Consider the following 25,532-nt stretch of genomic DNA (forward strand, 5'->3'; position numbering starts at 1 on the left):
TCTTTTTATTTTTTTAGATTTTAATTTTTCAAAACTTAATTGTTATTTTAATTTGATTTGGCAAAAAATGGTGACGTCTCTGAACATGCGTCACTTATTTGAATGAAAAACACTCGAATGACCTAATTGAAAATCACAAAAATCTTTTGGTGTTCATGTTAATTATCCCCATGACTTTGCCAGAAATTGCCCAGGAGTAGTTCTTGAAACAATATGATTCAATGTTCGCATCAAGACCTCTTACAATGGCGACCAAGTATTTTAGTTGTGGATTCAAGATGATAGCTCTTGTACCATGGACAGATCAATGGAAGAAGATGAGAAAGGTGGTGGCTTCCAACATAATCAACTCCAAAATACTTTACTGGCTACTTAATAAGAGGACGGAAGAAGCTGACAATCTTGTTCGGTTCGTTCGTAACCAGTCTGAGAAAAGCACCTCTGTTATTGACGTGAGGCTTGCTATACATCAATATTGTGGAAATGTAATGAGGAAGTTGATATTCAACAAATGATACTTTGGAAAAGGAAGCAATGATGGAGGGCCTGGAGTTAAGGAAGTGGAATATGTTGAATCACTTTGGAGCATACTCACTCATATTTATGCATTTGTTTTGTCGAATTACATCCCATGCTTAAGAGCGCTAGACTTAGGTGGTCATGAAAAGATGGTGAGTGAGGCTATGAGAATTGTTAGCAGCTATGAAGAACCGATCATCCATGAGAGAGTAGAGCAATGGAGAGATGGGAAGAAGAAGGAGGCTGAGGACTTGCTCGACGCCTTCATTTTGGCAAACAATCTGTTAGTTCTTGTGTTGGATAATTCGGTGATCAAAATGGAAGTTCCAAAGCTCCAAGATCCATTCACAAGACAAGGGTATCCGGACACGAAGATAGAGCTGTCCGGAGACAATTTCCAACAACTCAGTTTTCTCCAACGCAATGGTTGTCCAGACATGGAGTAAGGTTGTCCGGACATGGTGCTAGGCTATTTGGACACGCTTTCTAGCAAGTGTATATTTGCTCCTTCGCAATGCCTTGTTCGGACATGCACCTACCATGTCCGGACACCCCATAGGTTTTATGTCAAAAACGTGTTTTTAAGTGGGCCCAGGTCTAGGGTTTTATATGTGATATAAATACAACTTTATAGAAGAGAAAAACACAAATTTTCTACCCTAGAGTTCGTCAAAGGTTGAGCTAAGAGCAATCATATGTTGTGAGTTATAAATCGTTACTCTTAGAGTATTTATGTTAGTTTGATTTTGTGTGCTTCATTGACAAGTCTATCGGAAGGATCTGGTAAAGAAGAATTATGTTGAAAAAGATTGTGAGCAAGGAGACGAGTTGTAGGCTTGTCGATCTTACAGAACCAAGGTCTTGCAAAGGGTTGTAAGTGTTCCTAGTGTCTATAATCTCTGGATAATCTTTTAATAACAATTATATGTTGTGAGTTATAAATCGTTACTCTTAGAGTATTTATGTTTGTTTGATTTTGTGTGCTTCATTGAGAAGTCTATCGGAAGGATCCGGTAAAGAAGAATTATGTTGAAGAAGATTGTGAGCAAGGAGACAAGTTGTAGGCTTGTCGATCTTACAGAGCCAAGGGCAAGCAAATGATTGTAAGTGTTCATAATGTCTATAATATCTGGATAATCTTTTAATAGTGCTTTCTTAGGTTTGGCTGCCCCGGAAAGGTTTTACTTTTAGATCATTTTCTAAAAGGTTTCCTGTTCGTTACCAAAATATTTGTGTCTGTGTAATTTACTGCTTTACATATTTTGGTGCTTAAATTGTTTATTGCCTCTTATTTGTTAATTCCGCATTAATTGGTATTTGGAGTCTACATAGTGTTTTTCAAATTCGAACAAGGTACCAACTCTATCAGTAGAAGAGATCAAAGCTCAAATCACGGCAAGTTAAAATTAATTATATTTGACCTTATATAATTAGGGTTGTCAATTTGGCCTTGGGTTATTGGTTCTACTTATTGGTGGATGGTGGTCCAACAAAGTGATAAAGAAAATGATGATGATTAAACAGAATAACATGTTCTTCAAATGAAATGGTGGTTTATAATTGAAACAACAATTATATATCTTCACATGAAGCCAATATTGAGAACACCAAATTGTTTAATTCAAAAGATTTGGAGAAAGCCACTAACTGTTTTAATGTGAATAAAATACTTGGCCAGGGAAGACAAGACATTGTTTACAAAGGCATGTTGGTAGATGGAAGAATCATTACGATGAAAAAGTCCAGAGTAATTGATGAAGGAAAACTCGAAGAATTCATTAATGAAGTTGTCATTCTTTCACAAATTTACCACAAGAATGTGGTTAAGTTAATTGGCTGTTGTTTGGAGACTGAAATTCCTATTCTAGTTTATGAATACATTCCTAATGGAACGCTTTTTCAAGATGTTAATGGCCAAATTGTTATAGGCTACATCGCATTATTTGGTACCATTTACCCATGGATGTGTAAATATATAGACAACCAATTATTGTATATAGTAAATTTTTCAAAATGAAGGGAGAAGAAAAATATGAATGCTACCGAGATTCAAAGACCAAGAACTTGCAGGATCGTATGCCTATGCCTATCGAAAAGATCCAAAGAACAAAAATGACTAAATGTGTATTTCGAAATGGGCACTTCACTTGATTTTGATAAGGTAAGCTCATGCATTTGAGCTTCGTATTGTGGTTCTATCAGACATTTTTAAATGATACTGCTTGATACATAACAGAAGAGGAACGTTAGGACATGTAAACAAATTTTCAAATTAGAAAATAAACTTCATTCAGGTTTGTAAATTCTAAATTTGACCTCAAATTTATAATCTCTTCGTAAAAGATTTATTACCAATTAACTTTTGTGGCTTTCTAGAACACTTGAGCAACCATTCATCTAACCCCTTTAATGCTAGAGCAATTCTAGGAATGTGTAAACAACCTGGAACACCTACCACATTAATTGCTGCTAGCCACGACAACTACTCTTTTACGGTACTTTTCATCCACGCCCTTCATTTTCCCTTCATCAAGCTCTACGCCCCCTGTCAAGACTCAAGACTGCTCTTCCCTTCTCCTTTTCAGTTTTATCCCTTAATTTTCTGTGTCTCCTTTTGGGGTGAAGAGGGGTGGTTAATATCCGCTCACTAATAGCTAGCCGCACTAATAGTTAATTGCTAATTGTATTAACCGCTAATCGCTTTTGAAGGCAATTAAAAAAAATTGCTAACCCTATATATATATATATATATATATATATATGTGTGTGTGTGTGTGTGTGTGTGTGTGTGAAATGATGTCGTTTTTGTGTTTAAAATTTTAAATATATATAAAAATTTAGAAACGATGTCGTATATAGTATGATATTATTGTATTATCATATAAACAACCTTGTTTTTTTTTTAGAAAAAAATTAAAATTTTTAAATTTTTTCTTTTAAAAAGCGGTTATTAAGAGTTATTAACCGCTAACAACCTAGGCGGTTATGGTTAGCAGTTTTAACCAATAACTACTAATCGTATCTGTCTTTTCACCCCTAGTCTTCTTCCTTCCATCTTCTAAAACTCCCCATATCGCTCACCTTATTCTTCCTTTTATGCTCTTGCCATACCCAGCCCAAGTAATTTTAGACATTTCTTCCTCATCCTCCGATACCATCTCATCCCATGAAAAGAGAATGATAGAGGGATTTATAGAATTACATTACTAAGCCCTCGTTTTTTTTTTTTTAATCCGGATGAACCTGATATATATATAAACATATTTTGTTGGACAATATTGTATTTGTTACAATGAAATGTTGTGAAATATCAATTACGTATAGTGAACTATTGTAAATATTTTATAAACTTATATATGAATATTTCGTTTACTAATTAATATATATATATAAACAATTACTTATTTGCGACGTTAAATGCAATGACAATTACAAAGAATTGTCACCAAGAGCAATTTCAATGAACTCTCTATTAATTAAATAAAATTTGGTTAAAAAACTTATTTTTTTTTATAGTTTAACTAGGAGCTATGCAAAAGTATTAAATAATGAACTATCTAAATTTTACTTTATTCTATCTTCCATCATTTTTTATTTTCAAAAGCACACCCACAAACACATAAAAGTGAGAGAAAAAATAAAAACATAAAGGGAAAACAGTACTTACCCCCCTCAAATTTTCGCGCTTTTTGCATGCATCCGTTCAAAAACTCTCACTTTGATATTTCAAATTTTTATTTTTTTTCACTTTGCCCCTTCTGTTAGGATTTTCTGTGAAATCCTAATGGACTGGTGTTAAATTACTAAAATACCCTTATTTTTTATTAATTTTTTTTTTAACTCTTGGCTCGTGGGTTTACCGGTAGATCTAACTCACCCGTATTGTGATGCACGGGTCATATTTTTATTATTATGTTAAAAAAGAAAAAGAAAAGAAGAAGATGGGTGGGTGACCCGCCGGTTGTGACCCCCGGTGGGTCACTTATGACCCAACAGAGGGTCACAAGTGACCAACCAAGAGTCACCGGCGGGTCACAAACCTTTTTAAATTTTTTTTTAATATAATAATTTTTTATTTATAAATAAGAGTAAATTTGAAATTTTTTAAAAAAAATTAGGGGTATAAAGGACTTTTACTCATTTGACCGTTTAATTTAACTGTAAAATCCTAACGGAATGGGTAAAGTGAAAGAAAATAAAAATTTGATACATCAAAGGGAGATTTTTTAAATAATGAGAGAGTGCCTGCTAAAGCGCGCAAATTTAGGGTGAATAAGTGAAGTTTTTCCAAACATAAAAGATGGAGTATTAGAGAAGAAAATTGTTCTCCAAAATGTGGTGAGAGATTTGACAAGCCTTAAAATAGGGAGAGAAATAAAGAGCTTGATGATTATTATTATTTTTTTAATAATATTTTACTAAATCTTTGCTAAAAATAAAATTTAAAGAGCTCGTTAAAAATGCTTTAATGTATAAGCTGTGTCTGTGACTAATATGGAAACTATTAAATTATCGCTAATATGGGAACTGTATATTCATGCAGACACAGTCGTTGTGGCTAGCTAATAGCAACAACACGACTAGCTACCTCACGATGGAGGTGGTTTTTGACGATGACCATCAATCAAATCAAGTAGCAGTATCGAGGACTTGTGGTTGTAAAGGGTCATTAGTCATCGTCTATGACCAATTGACCATGTTGCATGAATATGGTCGAGGAAGAGGACAATCTTTTTCCGACAGCATAATCTGTTTACGAAATTGCGAAGAAGCTAGCGGAGGTGGGTGCTTTCCATGGATGACTGACATGGGAATCTAATCAACAAAGATTTTAGCCTACGAAGACGTTCCGGGTCCACCAGCCTCAATAATTTTTCCACTTACATTATTGAAGCTAGTGGAAAAATTATTGAGGCTAGTGGACCCGGAACGTCTTCGTAGGCTAAAATCTTTATTGATTAGATTCCCATGTCAGTCTTCCATGGAAAGCGCCCACCTCCATCTGACCTCCTTGCAGTGGTCCTCACTGTTCACCCTACTTTCTTCGCAATTCAGCTTCACATTGTGAATGGCAATTGAGCAGTATCCGCTGGATTAATTCTATAAGGTCAGAAACTATAAGGTCTCTCATTTTCTCACCTTAAACATACCGATATTATAGTATTTAGTAATGCTATAAGTTTTTTTAGAATTTTTTTGGAGTCATCTTAAATGTGATATAACTTTTAAAATAACCAATGGATTAAAGTTCAATAAATTACATAATAAATTTAACGATAATTTTAAAAGTCACATCACATTTGACCGGATTCTAGGATGACTATAAGAGAACTTATAACATTATTCTATAGTATCCGCTAGATTAATTCTAAGTTAACTAATGAAGGCTTTTACGTAAATAGACAAAAACAATTGAGTAATTTGAAGAAATATTTAGGAAATTAAATAAATAGAGTTTGAGTTTGAGTTGATACTTACTAGGATTTATATACCTTGACTCAGGTCTTTATAGAACTTTATAGAGTTCATATTCTTAGCATAAGTGGATACATCTATAATTCTCTTAATTATTTTAAATTTTAAATACTATAGTACTATGTTTAAGGAGAAATGATTCACCTCAATATTTTTTCATATTTTTTTCATTTCATCGTACAAATTCAATATGTCTACCATTAAATTTGTAGACTCAATAGTTGATTCATCCATTCACTATAAAAATAATTAAAAATATAAGAATTCTATCATTTCTCACCAGCCTCCTCCAAAGCATCTAATTGTTACAAAAAAGACCTATGTCAACTTTTTCCATCTCTTTGGACGGATGGAAACCCAATCACATGCAAAGCACGTGATTTTCTCAGTCGAAAATACTCTTAGGGAAAAGTGTCAAAAAAAAAAAAAAATCTTAAAAAAGGTTAAATAGAAAATAAAAATAAATTTTTAAAAATAAACAGTAAACCAAAACAATAAACAAAAAAATAAAAAAATAAAACAAAACAAAAGTCACGTGTGACACATGTGCTGGGTTTCCGTCCAAAGAGGTAGAAAAAGTTGACAGATGATCTTTTTGCCATATGTAGTTAGACGATAAGGTTCATCGTCAGTTTTTGAACATTAGACGCCAAAATAGAAAATGATGCATATTTTTTCCAAAAGAAAAAAATCACGCATTTACACGTTAGTATGTTACGAACATCACGATATTCCAAAATTTCATTCAATTTTTCCACAAACTCATCAATAGTTTGTCCCCAGCAATTATTGAAAAGAAAGGACTGTTCTAATTTTTCCACATGCTCATCAATAATATGTTCCCAGCATTTAGTGAAAAGAAGGACCATTCTAATTGGACTGAGCCAAGTTGACTTCCAAGTCTCCCCTCAAGTTTTGGGGATTATGATTCTTTGCATTTATTTTAAAGAAATTGTAGATTTTTAAATTACATAATTTAAACCCTTGTTAAGTATTAACACGCTTTGAAAATGCTACCTATTAAAAAAGTGGACAAGGATCATCTCCAGTTCATTTTGGACGGGAGAGGATCCAGTTGATGGCTAAGATCTCTAAAGAGAGATCCTAAGGCCATCAACCAGCCACGTGGCATATTAAAAAAATAATATTATTTTATTATTTTACTTTTAAAAATAAATAAAAAACAAAATAATAAAAATTAAAAACAAATATAAAAAATAAGAAAGGGTGGCTGGCCACCCCATGTTGGCCACAGGGGGTGGCCGGCCACCACATTTTGGGGCATGGCGCCACCCCCATGGGCCTGTTGGGGGTGGCCGAACCACCCCCAAGGGCCATGGGGGTGGCTTCGGCCACCTCCAACCGGCCCATGGGGGTGGCGACGCCACCCCCATGCCCCAAAATGTGGTGGCCGGCCACCCCCTGTGGCCAACACGGCCACCCTTCTTTTTTATATATTTGTTTTTATTATTTTGTTTTTTATTTATTTTTAAAAGTAAAATAATAAAATAATAATTTTTTTTAATACGCCATGTGGCGGTTAGATGGCCTTAAAATCTTTAAGGAGAGACCTAGCCACACGGGAGAGGATCATTGTCCTAAAAGGGCGACATGTTATCATGAAGGCAGCTAGAAAAATTTTCCCTCTCAAAAGCCTTATTCTTCACTTTTATAAAGACACTTATTTTTCATGAAATAAAAAGACAGTTTTTGATTCAATTTTTTTTTAATAACATAAAAGGCAAGAATCTAATAAAAATATAGTTAATTCTCAATTGTAACATTCCACATTTTATATATACAGGTGGTTAGCAGTTTTTCCTAATAGCATTCACAAGCGGTTAGAGTTATTAACCGCTTGCATTTTCACCTCTAATTATGGTGGCCCTTTCCTTAGTGTTTTGGTTAAAGAACTGTGGGACCCAATCTATTTCAATCCATTTTCGGTTTTATTTGTAGTTTTTATTTCGAGTAGTTTTTAAGTGCCTACTTGTATCCTATTAAGAATGGTGTGGCTATTAAAATCACCATTGGGCTTGAGATTGATCATTTTTGAATTTTTGATCAAAGGATAATTTTAATAACTACATCATTCTTAGTAGGACAGAAGTAGGACACAAATAGGCTACCTAAAATTACTATTTTATTTCTTGCATTGTATTTAATTACTGTTTTTGAGGTGTTTGTTGGGGTTTGCCACCCAACAAAAGAAAATTGTAAAAGAAATTAAAGACAAAGCAAAAGAAAAATATAAGAAACAAGGATTTAAATGGTTTGATTTATTACTTACGGCTACTAGATAAAAGACCAAATTGCTACATTTTACTCTTATTCTTTGATATTGTTACAACACAAAAGATTCATATTTATAGAAATTTGGGGATAGATAATCTAATTTGATTATCATCAAATTTAATTACAATCAAATCAATTAGATTTAATTATCATTGAATGTGATTACGAGAAAGTACAATTAATTACAATCAAATCCCATAACATATTCTAAAAACGTAATGGTTAAATTGTTCAGAAAAAAAGAAAAAAAAAGAAGTAAAAATCAAATCCTCTTCCACATTTTTTATTGAAAACAACAAAACAAGAAGCAGAGCGAATTTTATGGTCAACCAGTTTGAGTCTGAAAAGTAATTAATAATGCATGCCTACCATCTGCTTTATGTTCTAAGCAAGTTTCAAGCGGACTGAACATTCCTTGGGAAAGAAATGTAGATTGAAATGCATAAAAGTCTCTTATTCGGCATGTTTTGGGACTTGTCAAAAGTCCTTATCATTCCTTTCTAGATCAGAAAATGACTTGACTTGAGAAAGACAATGGCAGCAAACAAAGAACAAAATGAAAGACTAGATAATTAATTAGGAACTTTTTTTTTGAAAAAAATAAATTAGGAAATTAGGACATGGTCAAAGTTCTGAACAAGGACTTAGAAACTCTGCCTGCTACAGCATCAAAAGAGTGCGCACTTGTCAATATAGAACTATTCAATCATGATCGTCAAACTTTAAAAGTTAGTATTAGGCTTTTTGCGATATCCTATTGGGGACGGAATCACCTCTATCTTCATATAATTCAATCTTGAAATTGGATGGATGCTGTAGATCATCAACTTGGCTGTTTGATCTTTGTCAAAGTTGCAAAAATTCAGTCGAAATCACGCGAAAATGAAAGTAAGCGTGGGGGGCTTAGCTTCTACATCTTAAGGGTCGCAAATATATATATATATATATATATATATATTTGCGACCCTTAAGTGAAATGACAATTACAAAGAATTATCACCAAGAGCGATTTCAATGAACTCTCTATTAATTAATTAAAATTTGGTTAAAAAACTTATTTTTTTATAGTTTAATTATCAGCTATGCAAAAGTATCAAATAATGAACTATCTAAATTTTACTTTATTCTATGTAAATAAAAATTTTATTCTATCTTCCATCATTTTTTATTCTCAAAAGCACACCCACAAACACATAAGAGCGAGAGATAAAGTGAGAAAAAAAATAAAAACATAAAGGAGAAAATTCACTTACCCCCCTCAAACTTTCGCGCTTTTTGCATGCATTCTCTTATTGTTCAAAAACTTTTACTTTGATGTATCAAATTTTTATTTTCTTTCATTTTTCCCATTCCGTTAGGATTTTCTGTGAAATCCTAACAAACTGGTGTTAAATTACTAAAATACCCTTATTTTTTATTAATTTTTTTGTTTAACTCTTGACTCGTGGGTTTACCGGCGGATCTAACCCACCCGTATTGTGACTCACGGGGTCATATTTTTATTATTATATTAAAAAAGAAAAAGAAAAGAAGAAGATGAGTGGGTGACTTGCCGGTGTCACCCGCCAGTGGGTCACTTATGACCCAACGGAGGGTCACAAGTGACACACCAGCAGTCACCGGCGGGTCACAAACATTTTTTTTATAAAAAAATATAATAATTAAAATAATAATTTTTTATTTATAAATAAGGGTAAATTTAGAATTTAAAAAAATTAGGGGTATGAATGACTTTTACTCATTTGACCGTTTAATTTAACTGTAAAATCCTAACGGAATGAGCAAAGTGGAAGAAAATAAAAATTTGATACATCAAAGTGAGAGTTTTTGAATAATATGAAAGTGTCCGTAAAAAGCGCGAAAATTTAGGATAGATAAGTGAAGTTTTCCCAAACATAAAAGATGGAGTATTAGAGAAAGAATTTGGTCTCCAAAATGTGGTGAGAGATTTGACAAGCCTTAAAATATAGAGAAATAAAGAGCTTGATATTTATTTTTTATTTTCTATAAAATTTAACTAAATCTTTGCTAAAAATAAAATTTAAAGAGCTCGTTAAAAATGCTTTAATGTATAAGCTGTGTCTGTGACTAATATGGTATGGAAACTATTAAATTATCGCTAATATGGGAGCTATATATTTATGAAGACTCAGTCGTCGTGGCTAGCTAATAGCTACAACACGACTAGCCAGCTCACGATGGAGGTGGTTTTTGACGATGACCATCAAATCAAGTGGCAATATCGAGGACTTGTGGTAGTAAAGGGTCATTAGTCATCGTCTATGACCATGTTGCATGTATATGGTCGAGGAAGAGGATAATCTTTTTCCGACAGCATTATCTGTTTGCGAAATTGCGAAGAAGCTAGCGGAGGTGGGCGCTTTCCATGGATGACTGACATGGGAATCTAATCAATAAAGATTTTACCCTATGAAGATGTTCCGGGTCCACCAGCCTCAATAATTTTTCCACTTACATTTAGGGGTGGCAAAATGGGTACTCATACACGACCCGATTAGACTTGCGGGTACCCGTTACACGATTAGCCTATACCCAGACACGACCCGTTTAGCTAAACGGGTAATCGGGTTGACATGATTATGACACGAAAATAATCGGGTAACCCGACACGACCCGTTTTACCCGTTTAAAATAACCGGGTATAAATGGGTAGACACGACCCGACACGACCCGATTACCCTAAACTATAATTTTTTTTAAAAAAAATAAAAATAAAATTCAAAATTGTAATAATAATACTAATACATCAATATAGTCAATGCAAAAAATTGAGTTCTAACTTCTAAGAGATTAAAGGTTTTAATAAAGGATAAGAAAAAAAAAAAAAAAAAATTGGAAAGTGACCGTAATTGACAAATTGTACTCCAAAATAAATTACTAAACTCATAATTTCACCTAAACTTAAAAGTTAAAACAAGTAAGTTCATTTATTAAAATAGTCCACTTATACCAGCTAAACATCTAAAAGATGCCTGAAACACCTCCAATTTTAGGGTCTTTTTGGTAGGGGGGCTAGAAAAGTAAGAGGAATGAATAGGAAGGATGGAAAAAAAAAATTAGAAAAAAAATGACGAAGGGGTTGTTTTTCTTATACAAACTTTTGTTGGGAACTTGGGAAGGATGAAAAAGTATCTTGTAACTATTCATAGCGAATCAGCGATTACCTTGACACCATTCAAACCACTTATTCATGTCATTTTATCTCCTGCTTTCCTCCTATTTTTGCTGCAACTGGATGGAACATGGTGGGCCCATATGGAAACACATCATCCATCCCCTTCCTTTCCCACTATACCAACAAGAAGAGAAACTAAAGAGTAAAGTAAGGAGTCTGACTCTGAGGAGACTGAGGCGAGAGAGAACCGTGCGTGAGCTGCTGGCACGGAAAAATCAGAAAAACCGGGTGCGTGAGCTGCTGACCCGGGTCCAGAAAAAAACCAAGAAAAATAAAACCGGGTTGGCGGGTCCAGGAAAAAGGAAAAAAAAAACCAAGTCTGACGGGTTGACCCGCCAGACCCGGCGGGTCGACCCGTCAGACACGAAATTTCCGGGTCTTAATCGGGTAGACCCGATTACGACCCGAACCCGATTAGCCCAAACCCAATACCTGTTTTTTCGTGTCGTGTTCGTGTCGGATTTGCGGGTCGTGTCAAAATTGCCGGCCCTACTTACAAACTCCATCTGACCTCCCTGCACTGGTCCTCACTGTTCACCCTACTTTCTTCGCAATCCAGCTTCACATTGTGAATGGCAATTGAGCAGTATCCGCTAGATTAATTCTATAAGGTCAGAAACTATAAGGTCTCTCCTTTTCTCACCTTAAACATACTGATATTATAGTATCTAGTAATGCTATAAGCCTTTTTAGAGTTTTATTAGAGTCATCTTAAATGTGATATGGCTTTTAAAATAATCAATTGATCAAAGTTTAATAAATCACGTCTCAAATTCAACAATAATTTTAAAAGTTACATCACATTTGGGCGGACTCTAAGATGACTATAGGGGAACTTATAACATTATTCTATAGTATCCGCTAGATTGATTCTAAGTTAACTAATGAAGGCTTTTACGTAAATAGACAAAAACAATTGAGTAATTTGAAGAAATATTTAGGAAATTAAATAAATAGAGTTTGAGTTTGAGTTGATACTTACTAGGATTTATATACCTTGACTCAGGTCTTTATAGAACTTTATAGAGTTCATATTCTTAGCATAAGTGGATACATCTATAATTCTCTTAATTATTTTAAATTTTAAATACTATAGTATTATGTTTAAGGAGAAATGATTTACCTCAATATTTTTCCATATTTTCTCAATCTCATCGTACAAATTCAATATGTTTATCATTAGATCCACACAAATTTAATGGTTGATTCATCTATTCACTATAAAGATGGTTAAAAATATAAGAATTCTATCATTTCTCGCCAGCCTCCTCCAAAGCATCTAATTGTTAAAAAAAAGACCTATGTCTACTTTTTCGTCTCTTTGGACAGACAGAAACCCAATCACATGCAAAGCACGTGATTTTTTCAGTCGAAAATACCCTTAGGGTAAAGTGTAAAAAATAAAATTCTTAAAAAAGGTTAAATAGAAAAAATAAATAAATTAAAAAAAAAAAAAAACAGTAAACCAAAACAATAAACAAAAACAAAACAAAAGTCACGTGGGACACATGTGCTAGGTTTCCATCCAAAGAAGCAGAAAAAGTTTCAGATATCTTTTTGCCATATGTAGTTAGATATTTTGATAAGGTTCATCACCACTTTTTGAACATTAAAGGCCAAAACAGAAAATGGTGTATACTTTGAAAGAGTAAAGAATATTTTTTCCCCAAAAAAAAAAAAAAAAAATCATGCATTTACATGTTAGTATGTTACGAACATCACGATATTCCAACATTTCATTCAATTTTTCAACAAATTCATCAATAGTTTGTCCGCAGCAATTATTGAAAAGAAAGGACTGTTCTAATTTTTCCACGATATTCCAACATTTCATTCAATTTTTCAATGAACTCATCAATAGTTTGTCCCCAGCAATTATTGAAAAGAAAGGACTGTTCTAATTTTTCCACGATATTCCAACATTTCATTCAATTTTCCAACGAACTCATCAATAGTTTGTCCCCAGCAATTATTGAAAAGAAAGGACTGTTCTAATTTTTCCACGAGCTCATCAATAGTGTGTCCCCAGCATTTAGGGAAAGATCGACGGATCATTCTAATTGGACTGAGCCAAGTTGACGTCCTAGTCTCCACTCAAGTTTTGGGGATTATGATTCTTTGCATTTATTTTAAAGAAATTGTAGATTTTCAAATTACATAATTTAGACCCTTTTTAAGTATTAATACGCTTTGAAAACGCTACTTATTAAAAAAGTGGCATATTATCATGAAGGAAGCTAAAAAAAATTTTCCCTGCCAAAAGCCTTATTCTTCACTTTTATAAGGACACTTATTCTTCGTGAAATAAAAAGACAGTTTTTTATTCAATTTTTTTTTTTTTTAATGACATAAAAGGTAAGAATCTGATAAAAATATACTTAATTATCAATTGTAATATTCCACATTTTATATATACAACCATGCAGGTGGTTGGCAATTTTTCCTAATAGCATTCAAAAGCGATTAGGGTTATTAACGGTTTGCATTTTCACCTTTAATTATGGTGGCCCTTTCCTTAGTGTTTTGGTTAAAGAACTGTGGGACCCAATCTATTTGAATCCATTTTTGGTTTTATTTGTAGTTTTTATTTCGTGTAATTCTAGGTAGCCTACTTGTATCCTACTAAGAATGATGTGGCTATTAAAATCATCATTGGGCTTGTGATTGATCATTATTGAATTTTGATCAAATGATCATTTTAATAGTCATATCATTCTTAATAGGACACAAGTAGGACACAAATAGGCTACCTAGAATTACTCTTTTATTTCTTGCTTTGTATTTAATTACTGTTTTTGAGGTGTTTGTTGGGGTTTGCCACCCAACAAAAGATAATTGTAAAAGAAATTAAAGACAAAGCAAAATAAAGAATATAAGAAACAAGGATTTACATGGTTTGATTTATTACTTACATCTACTAGATAAAAGACCAAATTGCTACATTTTACTCTTATTCTTTGATATTGTTACAATACAAAAGATTCATATTTATAGAAATTTGGGGGTAGATAATCTAATTTGATTATCATCAAATTTAATTACAATCAAATCAATTAGATTTAATTATCATCAAATGTGATTACGTGAAAGTACAATTAATTACAATCAAATCCCATAATATATTCTAAAAACGTAATGGTTAAATTGCTCAGAAAAAACAAAACAAAACAAAAAGTGGCAAAGAAAAATCAAATCCTCTTTCACATTTTATTTTTATTGAAAACTACAAAACAAGAAGCAGAGCACGATTTTATGGTCAACTAGTTTGAGTCTGAAAAGTAATTAATAATGCATGCCTACCGTCTGCTTTACGTTCTACTCCTTTCTAGCTAGATCAGAAAACGACTTGACTTGAAAAAGAGAAAGAAAGCAAACAAAGAAGAAAATAAAAGAATATACGAACAACGGAGTATGGCAATAGAAAATTAGTTTTACGGGAGCAAAAACGTTTTATAGATGATTATATATAATTGGCTTCTATTGATAATAGTACATTCAGGCTTAATTTAGTTCGCATTAAATTTGAGTTTAAACTTGTAATCACTTGGGACGATCAGTTGATGCATGCTCTCTATACTCTGATCTACCATGTGTTAAAGTTCATACCATATGCTAAACTTAATTAGGACTTAGAAACTCTGCTTAATTCAATCATGAATATTCCTCAAACTTTCAAAGTTACTAGATATTTTCGTTTTTCTCTCCTTAATTAATGTTCTTGATATATAATATGCTTCTTTTAAAGTCTTGATTCGATCGTCAAACATTCCAGAGCTAGGGGTGCATTCCAAAACGCCAAAATGGGTCAAAAAAATTTCGTTAGCACATCCAACTTCGAACTGGGTCGAATGCAAACTAGGTCGGATACAAACCATGCTCCACATAGCCTAACATAATTCAATCTTGATATTCGATGAATGGCCTAGATCATCAACTTGGCTGTACTTGATATTTGTCAAACTTGAGAAAATCAGTTGAAATTATTGATCACTCGGAAATGAAACTGCACACTCTAGTCTATGTGGAGAACACGGAAAAGTTAACAGAAGACAAGTCAGAAGTTAGCGCACTGGCCGGGGCCTTCTAATTGATTGTTACCAAATTTTAAGGGTGGTATTCTCATGCGTGAGACCTTCTAGTAATTGATTGTTTAAAGCCGATTTGGATTCCTTCCAATTGGAGAGAAATTAGAGATTCTTCAACTGTTAATTGTGACCCTTCATTTTAAATTCAATGATCTATAAAATTATTTAAACTTTGGTAAAACAAAAGCTAGCATTTAATGCCTCGGTTATACAAAAGCGGTTGGTATTTTATAGACCGTTGAATTTAAAATGAAATATCACGATTAACAATTGAAAAATCTCCAATTTCTCTCAAATTGGAGGGAATCTCAATTCGTTTAAAGCATGTTGCGGATATATAAGAGTCGCGACCAAAAAGTCATAATTGTGTGGGCCATTCATATGGGATCATTTTCCTAGCTAGTAATTTAATTATGAGAGGTCAGTCATGGCTGCTAGCTAGCTAGGTTCATGAACTTGGTATAAGTCTTGTTGGCAACTTCCATACAATTTCTTCGCGACTTTTAGAAAAGGACGATAATATTGCATGGCTTTAATTATAAAAGGCGTGGCTTGGGCTTTGCTGCTTCACATGCACGCCAATTCATCAATATCCTAGAAAGAAAGAGAGAGAGAGAGATTGGGGTGCAAATGGTATTTCAGATCATTTTGTTATTGTGTTCCATTTCACTACAAAAAAAATGACATTTTCTGACGTGGCTACAGTATAAGTTTTTTTGCCACGTCAGCAATTTTCTGACGGGTGAATTTTAAAACGTCAGAAAATAATTTTCTGACGTGTGAACAGTGGCACGTCAGAATTTTCTGACGTGTCTGTTTTGACACGTCAGAAAATTCTGACGTGCTAAAAATTGGAACGTCTGGAAAATTTTAACGATTTTAAATATTTAAAAATTATTTATTTTCTGACGTGGCAAAAGTTACCACGTCAGAAAAATTCTGACGTGTCGGACTGCCACGTCAGAAAATTCTGACGTGGTGAATTGCCACGTCAGAAAATTCTGACGTGGCATTGTGCCACGTCAGCATTTTCTGACGTGGTAATTCACCACGTCAGAAAATATATTTAAATATATTATTATATATATATGTGCAGATATTTTTTTTTTCAAATAATTTTTTTAGAGTGATTTCCTGACGTGCCAGGTGTAGCACGTCAGAAAATTTTCAGAAATTTCCTCTAGCCATCCTGGCGGGCGTTTGAACTTTGAATTTTTTTGTTTTTTATCTTGTCTTTCCCCAGCGCGCCATGCCTCCTCATTTGTTTTTCCCACTCCCTCAATATATCTCCCTTCTGTCCACAGATTGAAGAAAGCCGAAGGCCGGAGAAGACAAAGAAAAGGCCGGAGAAGAGAAGAAGAAAAAGAAAAAGAAAAAGAAAGGGAGAAGATCAGAAGAAGAGAAGAAGAGAAGAAGAAAAAGAAAAAGAAAAAGAAAGGGAGAAGAGAAGAAGAGGAGAAGCTGCAAAAGAAAAAGAAAGGGATAAGAGAAGAAGAGGAGAAGCAGAAGAAAAAAAAACAAAAGGAGAAGATCAGAAGAAGAAGAGGAAGAAGAAGAGAAAATTAGAAGAGAGAGAAAGTAAAATGAGAGCTCACCATGGTGCAGATCGTGCAGATTGATCTGTGTTGGAGAAACACAGATCTGCACGTACGGCAGCGTGAGGGAGCTGCCGTGCGTGCAGAGTAATTCAAAAAAAAAAAATAATAATTTAATTAATTAATAATTAAAAATTCCAGAAAAAAAAAAATTAAAAAAAAAATTAATTAATTTTTATTTAATTTTTAATTTTCTGACGTGTGTCAGAACTACCACGTCAGAAAATTTTCTGACGTGGCAGAAATGACACGTCAGAAAATTTTCTGACGTGTCATTTCTGCCACGTCAGAAAAATTCTGACGTGGCAAAAATGCAACGTCAGAAAAATTTTCTGACGTGTGAGTGGGTAACACGTCAGAATTTTCTGACGTGTTGCCTAGTCACACGTCAGGAAATTTTTTTTCCTGACACCTACGTTTCTGACACTCGACACGCGTCAGAAACGACCCGTCAGAAAAATTTCCTGACGTGTCGGACACTGGAACACGTCAGGAAACTCATGTCAGGAAAAAATGGTTTTTTTGTAGTGTTTATGCAATATTTGTACAAGCAGCGGATTTTGCAATTAATAGTTCATGTGCAGAACGCTGTGGGAATGTTAGCATTCCATACCCTTTTGGAATAGGAGCTGGTTGCTACCTTGATCACTGGTTTGAAGTAGTTTGCAATAATAACGACTCTGGGTCCTCTCCCAAACTTGTTTTGAAGAAGCTCGACTTGGAGGTGCTCAACATTTCATTAGACACTCCTAATTCACGAAGCAGTACAGTTCTCGTCAATTATCCGACACTTTCTATTTGTAGTAATGGTTCAAAGAGCACAGCAAATGTGATGTTAGCAAACAGCCCTTTCATCTTCTCCCAGTACGAAAACATATTCGTCGCTATGGGTTGCGACTACTTTGCCACAATGACGTCCTCAGATGGTTCAATTATTGGGTGCAGGTCAAATTGTGATGATACGAGTAAAGTGATCATAAATGGTAGTTGCCATGGCTATAACTGCTGCCAAACCACAATTAGCTCAAACCTCGCTTCCTACGATACAACTATAGAACCAATAAATGCCAAGGCGCCTATCATGGAAGGATGCAAGTATGCATTCTTGGCAGAAGAAAAGTGGTTCAAGACCCAATACCCATTCTCAAATAAGTCGTACGCTCCTGTCGTGTTGGAATGGGGGATTCCAAATACATCATTAACCAATATCTCAATTCAGATAGGCAATTATGGCGCGGACCTCGAGTACTATTGTTATAGTCGTTCAGCGAGTGACAATAGTACTATTTCAGCGAGTAACCCGAGTAGCTCAACTATTTCATGTTATTGCACAGATGGCTTTGAAGGAAATCCCTATCTTCTTGAAGGATGTCAAGGTAAAGTTTTTGTAGCACTCCATTTATCTCTTTAATTCTTCTTTTCTTTTTCGTTTATGTGTTAATTATATAGTTCTATGAATTAAATTCGCAACACTTGTAAGAAGAGTAGTGTAGTAATATTGTTGATCAATTACACGTGTGGCCGTGAATATAATCATGGGGAAAAATAAAACACAATTTTGATAAATTTGTGTGAAATTTAGTTTGACAAAGAGAAGCTTTGTACTTTATTTGTAAACTTTTTATAGTAAAAAATAACGTTTCCTCGTATTAGTAGTGTAAATGCGGGCAGATATTATATAATTGCTCACAGATGCGGGTCGGGTTAGCAAAAACTATTATTGGTATATGTAGGTGTGGATAATGGTTTGAGAGTATGTGGATACGATTAATAACCATATCCGCATACCCTTTATATATATAATTATATTTAATAAATTCACCAAAACCACTTTATTTTGGTGTTTAATGTCAAAATGAAAATGTTTTTATATATCTAATCCAAAACATCTTCATTTTATGTTTACATTGTTTTTCAAAAGTAATGTGAAATCGATATATTTTGGGAATGTTAGGTGCATGTTTTCCGAGTGTTCTCCTTGTATTATCCAGATCTTAGGTGGATATTATTTTTTTTAGAAATAAAAAAAGAAACGTTCCCTTATTTCTCTCATTAGGTTTTTAAAAAATAATATATACCTAGGACTAAGAGAATACTATGAGAGCACCTAACATTTTCCTTTTCAAAACACTAAGGCATAAAATAAATTAAAACAATCCCCCGACCTAAATTATTTTTAGAATTGTTTAAAATAGGTCATAATAGAGACTCAAAGAAGGTAATAAAAAAAAAAAAAAAAAAAAAAAAAAAAAAAAAAAAAGATAGACTAAATAAGCACAAAAAACGCATAGGCCATAAAAATTATAATAATATTAATTGAAATGATTGAATTTATTTATTTTAAGCTTCTAAGATAATTGATTTGAATTTTGGTGCTATATATATATATATATCATATGCTAACCGCGTTTGTCTCGTTACATGTCAGATATTGACGAATGCAAGAACGACAACATCAGCTGTTTCAATAATGGATATTGTGTAAATACTCCTGGGTATTACATGTGTTACGGGCAAGTTGACACCAAGACTCGGGCTAGACTGCTCACCATAGGTATGTTTACTTCTTTTTTCTTTTTCTTTTTTTTAAATGATAGCTATATTTACTTGGATCAAAGTGTTAAGGCCTCTCATTTTATTTTTCTTTTGAAAAAGGAGCCAAAAACCACCCACACAATATAAATATAAATCTCATACTTTGACTGATTTTCTTTCATTTTCCTTCTTTCAATTGGTCCCACTTGTTTTGGATGTACATTCTTTTAGGAGAGTTGCTATATATTATGCTTTATGGAGTACATTTTTAACACACTTGTTTTGAGAAAAACAAAATTGGGCACATCTTCTGAAAAAAATTAAAAGGATAAAATGGACTCGCCGATTACATTTCTAAAACTTACGTTTCTTTTTATATATATTTTTCGTATACTTTCTATATATGCAATTGATGTTCAACAAATATATCCCTCAAATTCACTTATGACTATCTAGAGGTACGTATGCTTCAAGTATATAATTGATTTTGAGATATATTGGAACCTTTTTTTTTTTTTTTTTTTTTGAGAAAATATTGGAACCTTTTATGATCATGATATCTTAAAATTCTTAACAATTGCATGAGTGTGCAATTCTTAAAATAGTTTAAATGAACACAAGATTTTGCAGATTAGTAATGCTAAATATCATTTTCATGTTCCGCTTGTATCCCTTCAAAATTGATGTAGTTTTTAAAATCTTCATTGAATCAAAATATCTATCATAAATCTAATGGTGATTTTAAAATCACATCAGTTTTAGAAAGACACGAATGATATAAGGAAGATTTCTAGCATGACAAGATAATCATTTTGAAACAAACAAAAAAAAACATAATTGCAAGAATGAGATTCTTTAGCTATTCACTCAAGGAGGGTGGCCAACCACTCCCCAAAAGGATTTTTTTGAGGTTGAGCAAACACTCATGAGGGTCGACCACCCCCATAAGCCTTAAGAGTGTGGTTGGCCATATCCTCAACTCTTGATGGGGTGGTTTGGTCACCTTTTGACGCTTAATGGGGATGGTCGAACACTTCATTGGGATGGCTGACCACCCCAAAAATCTTAAGGGGTGGTGCATTCAACCTCTTCAGGTGTTGGCTATGAAGAAATCATTTCCTCTAAGTTTTTTTAAAATAATGGTTACAATTTTTAAAATTGTAGGTATGGGAGTCTAATGCAAACATTTAAACCTTCATACTTTTACTGTCAAATCATTTTCCTCCCTCAATAGCCCATTTTTTACCATCTCCTTCTTTTGGAATACTTCAACTTCAATAATCAAAATATTTTAACATATTTTTGTTACACGATAGTTTGTGAGGCTAATTTCTAGCATTAAGAGAATATGTCTCTCTAATTTAAGTCAATGTTCTCAATCAAATCTATTGATATAACCTTTTAACTACAATAATTAATCTTTCATGTTACATTACGTTAAGCAGGTCTTACGAGTGGCTGCCTTGGGTTATTGGTTATGCTTGTTGGTGGATGGTGGTCCTATAAATTGATAAAGAAAAGGAGGATAATTAAACAGAAGAACATGTTCTTCAAACGAAATGGTGGTCTTTTGTTAAAACAACAATTATCTTCACATGAAGCCAATATTGAGAACACCAAATTGTTTGATTCAAAAGATTTGGAGAAGGCCACTGACCGTTTTAATGCGAATAGAATACTTGGCCAGGGAGGACAAGGCACTGTTTACAAAGGTATGTTGGCAGACGGAAGAATCGTTGCTGTGAAAAAGTCCAGAGTAATTGATGAAGGAAAACTTGAAGAATTCATCAATGAAGTTGTCATTCTTTCACAAATTAACCACAGGAATGTGGTTAAGCTGATTGGTTGTTGTTTGGAGACCGAAGTTCCTCTTCTAGTTTATGAATACATTCCTAACGGAACGCTTTTCCAATATGTTAATGGCCAAATTGAGGAGTTTCCACTAACATGGGATATGCGGTTACGAATTGCAACTGAAGTAGCAGGAGCTCTTTTCTACTTACACTCAGCAGCTTCCTCGCCCATTTATCATCGGGACATTAAGTCTACAAACATACTCTTAGATGAAAAATACAGAGCTAAAGTAGCTGACTTTGGGACTTCAAGATCCATCAATGTTGATCAAACTCACTTAACCACCCTAGTGCATGGCACTTTTGGATACTTGGACCCTGAGTATTTCCAGTCAAGCCAATTTACAGAAAAGAGTGATGTTTATAGTTTCGGTGTTGTCCTTGCTGAGCTAGTAACTGGAGAAAAAGCAATCTCCTCAACAAGGACACAAGAATCTAGAAGTTTAGCCACATATTTCATTCAATCTGTGGAGGAGAACAATTTGTTTGATATTATTGATAGTCGAGTTTTGAAGGAAGGTAAAAAAGAAGAGATCATTGCGGTCGCGAACCTTGCAAAAAGGTGCTTGAACTTAAATGGGAAGAAAAGACCTACGATGAAAGAAGTCGCAAAGGAGTTGGAGGCAGTTCAAACGTTGCAAAACGCTACTAACCTTCAGCAAAACTATGAAGAGATTGAATATGTCCGAGCAGAAATGTACGAGCCATGGGATGCTGCTCCTTCATCAACAATGTCAACTTCATCTGTGGACGCCCAACCATTATTACCTTCTCAATCAGTATGAATCAATATTTGTTTAATGTCATGTTGTAGGCTACATAATTTGTTGTGTACTTTGTTTTCTAGTAGTCATTTCAAGAATCTTCTAAGAACATGGATTAACCATATTCAATTGTCTTATGATAGTATAAGGTAGCAGAAATCTCTATGTCTATTTTTATAAGAATCAATTTTGTTGTCTGTGTCAAATTAGGCCTTAAGCTACTTTACTAAGTATTTTGTCGTATGAGTAGCTCTCTTTTCTACCTCAGGATTTCCACTATAGTTCGTGCTTTAATGGCAAAGCAAAATCATTAGAATTCAACACTTCCATTTTGACTACTAGACCAAACTCTATGTCAAATACTATAGCCACAGAACTACTAAAGCCATCGGGTACCCTCCTTTTTGATCATGTGCCTCCATACATGGGCATGAGCTTCGAGTTTGACCCAAAGGTAATTAGCATAGCCAATTCAGTCGTCCATCGTTATCTTCTAATTACTTGTGACCAATAGCAAGGAGATTGTGGTTGTAAAAGGGTTATAAATATTGTCTATGATCACGCATGTACACATGGTCGAGAATAATCTTTTTCCAATAGGATGCTTGTGAAGACGTGGAGATGGACGTTTTCGTGACTAAAAGTCATTACAATCACTTTTAATTAGGCCTTTAATTAATTTTACAATATCCTATATCTTGATTTAATTAAATCTTGAAATTGGATGAATGGCCCAGATCATGAGGCCTTCTAATTGATTGTTTAACGCATGTTACGAATATATATGATGCGCCCAAAAAGCCACAATTGTGGACCATCCATTTGGGTCAACCATGGCTGCTAGCTTCATGCACAGAAGGCAACTTGGTCTTCTTGGCGACTTCTAGAAGGAAGATAATCGCTTATGAAAGCAAGCAGGGGGAGGGCCTTGGGCTTTGCTGCTTCACACGCTCATTCATCATCCTAGAAAGAAAGACAGAGAGAGAGATGGTGGTGCAAATGGTGTTTCAGAGCATTTTGTTATTGTTTTCAATTTACGCATTTGTGCAAGCAGCGGGCTTTTCAATCAGTTCATGTCAACCAAGCTGTGGGGATGTTAACCTCAAATACCCTTTTGGAATAGGAGCCGGTTGCTACGCTGATGCCTGGTTTGAAGTAGTTTGCGGAAATGACTCTTTGGCCTCTCCCTCTCCCAAACCTTTCTTGCGGATCCTCAACTTGGAGGTGCTCGACATTTCAAAAGGCATGTTGGTAGATGGAAGAATCATTACAATGAAAAAGTCCAGAGTGATTGATGAAGGAAAACTCGAAGAATTCATTAATGAAGTTGTCATTCTTTCACAAATTAACCACAGGAATGTGGTTAAGTTAATTGGCTGTTGTTTGGAGACTAAAATTCCTATTGTAGTTTATGAATACATTCCTAACGGAACGCTTTTTCAAGATGTTAATGGCCAAATTGTTATAGGCTACATCGCATTATTTGGTACCATTTACCCATCGATGTGTAAATATATAAACAACCAATTATTGTATATAGTAAATTTTTCAAAATGAAGGGAGAAAAAAAATATTAGGGCTGGCAATTTTGACACGACTCGATAACCCGACACGAAATTAGCGGGTTTGGGTCATAAACGGGTCGACCCGTTTATGAGTGTCTGGCGAGTCACGTCACGGGTCGACCCGCAGGTGACCCGCCAGACTCGTTTATTTTATTTTTTATTTTTATTTTTAAACTTTTAGCTTAAAGGAAAAAGTGAAAAACGCGTCTCCTCTAGATCCAGAATCCTCCAGAGTCCCAGACCCTCTCGACCTCACTCCTCAATCCTCACCTCACCCAGCCACGGCCCATGCCCACACCACCGCCGCTCCTTCACTGCCGCTCTCTCTCTCTTTCTCGCCGCTCCTCCACTCCTCAGTCCTCACACAGCCACGCCCCACACCACGTCACTGCCGCTCCTCCACTGCCGCTCCTCCACTGCCGCTCTCTCTCTTCCGCCGATGTCGCATCCGGTATGTATCTCTCTCTTCAGTCTATTGCTCTCTCAAGTCTCATGCTCTGATTTTGTGGGATTTGCTTGGTGGATGGTTGTTGTTTGTACAGTGTTAAATTTGTTCCCTTTACACCTAGAAAGCGGCGTTCCTCTTCAATACACGACGAGAACGTGGTGGCGTTCCTCCTCAAATCCCAATCAAGGGTCTGGGGAGAGAGTTCGGTTAGAGCCTAGAGGCAAGAGCACCATCTCCGAGAATGAAACATAGAGGCTTGAAAAATAGAGCACGGAGAGTGAGGAAGCCATAAATTAATAGAGACCGGAAGGCTCTCTCCTTTGTCTCAATCGACCCTCCTCCTCCTCCTCCAAACCCCATATACCTGCCTACCCCTAAATCCCACCTCTAATTTTTCAAGCCTCCTCCTGGGATTCCTCGCCGCACAGAACGATGACAAGATTTTGATGAGAACTAGGACGTCTGATTAATTCGTTGATTCCTTTTGTTTGAGATCTGTCTTTTTTTTTTCTTTTTTTTTTTGTCATGATTTGAGTTTAGTGAATTTCTCATGATGTTAGCATTAATGTGAAAATGGAAGGAGATTTATTAGTTATTGAATGTCAATATTTTTACAAATATGAGGTTTTTATGTTTTGCTTCATTGCATGATATATATATATATATATATATATATATATATATAAAACAAAAAAAAAAATCATTTTTTTAGTTAAACAGGTAAACGGGTCGTGTCGGGTTGTATCGACCCGGCACGACCCATTATTTTAAACGGGTCTCACGGGTCGTGTCAGGTGACCCGTGAAAATACGCGTGTCGTGTCGGGGGGTCCGACCCGTTTATTAAGCGGGTCGTGTTTGGGTATTGCTTAAAAAGGTCGTGGGTACCCGCGAATCGTAAACGGGTCGACTCGCAAACCTGTTTTGCCAGCCCTAAAAAATATTAATGCTACCGGGATTCAAAGACCAAGAACTTGCAGGATGGTATGCCTATGCCTATCGAAAAGATCCAAAGAACAAAAATGACTAAATGTGTATTTCGAAATGGGCACTTCACTTGATTTTGATAAGGTAAGCTCATGCATTTGAGCTTCGTGCTGTGGTTCTATCAGACATTTTTAATGATACTGCTTGATATAGGGGTGTCAAGGTAGTTACGGTTAGCGGTTATTGGCAATAACCGCTAACCGTAACCGCCTTAGC

At 34.7% G+C, this 25,532-nt stretch overlaps 1 protein-coding gene and 1 pseudogene across 1 annotated transcript; both read left to right on the forward strand.

Annotated features, from left to right (window-relative positions):
- The first annotated feature begins 245 nt into the window (after positions 1 to 245).
- Positions 246 to 965, forward strand: LOC148586547 (phenylalanine N-monooxygenase pseudogene; annotated as a pseudogene).
- A 15,229-nt stretch (positions 966 to 16,194) lies between these two features.
- Positions 16,195 to 22,471, forward strand: LOC148586548 (wall-associated receptor kinase-like 6). Its single transcript, XM_088515370.1, has 4 exons — positions 16,195 to 16,226; positions 17,673 to 18,541; positions 19,594 to 19,719; positions 21,146 to 22,471. Exons 1-4 carry the CDS (start codon positions 16,201 to 16,203, stop codon positions 22,336 to 22,338), a joined length of 2,214 nt encoding a protein of 737 aa, XP_088371496.1. The 5' UTR covers positions 16,195 to 16,200; the 3' UTR covers positions 22,339 to 22,471.
- Positions 22,472 to 25,532: the final 3,061 nt, after the last annotated feature.

This window comes from Corylus avellana, chromosome 4, assembly GCF_965113065.1.
Source record: "Corylus avellana chromosome 4, dhCorAvel1.hap1.2, whole genome shotgun sequence".
NCBI classification, from domain to species: Eukaryota; Viridiplantae; Streptophyta; class Magnoliopsida; order Fagales; family Betulaceae; genus Corylus; species Corylus avellana.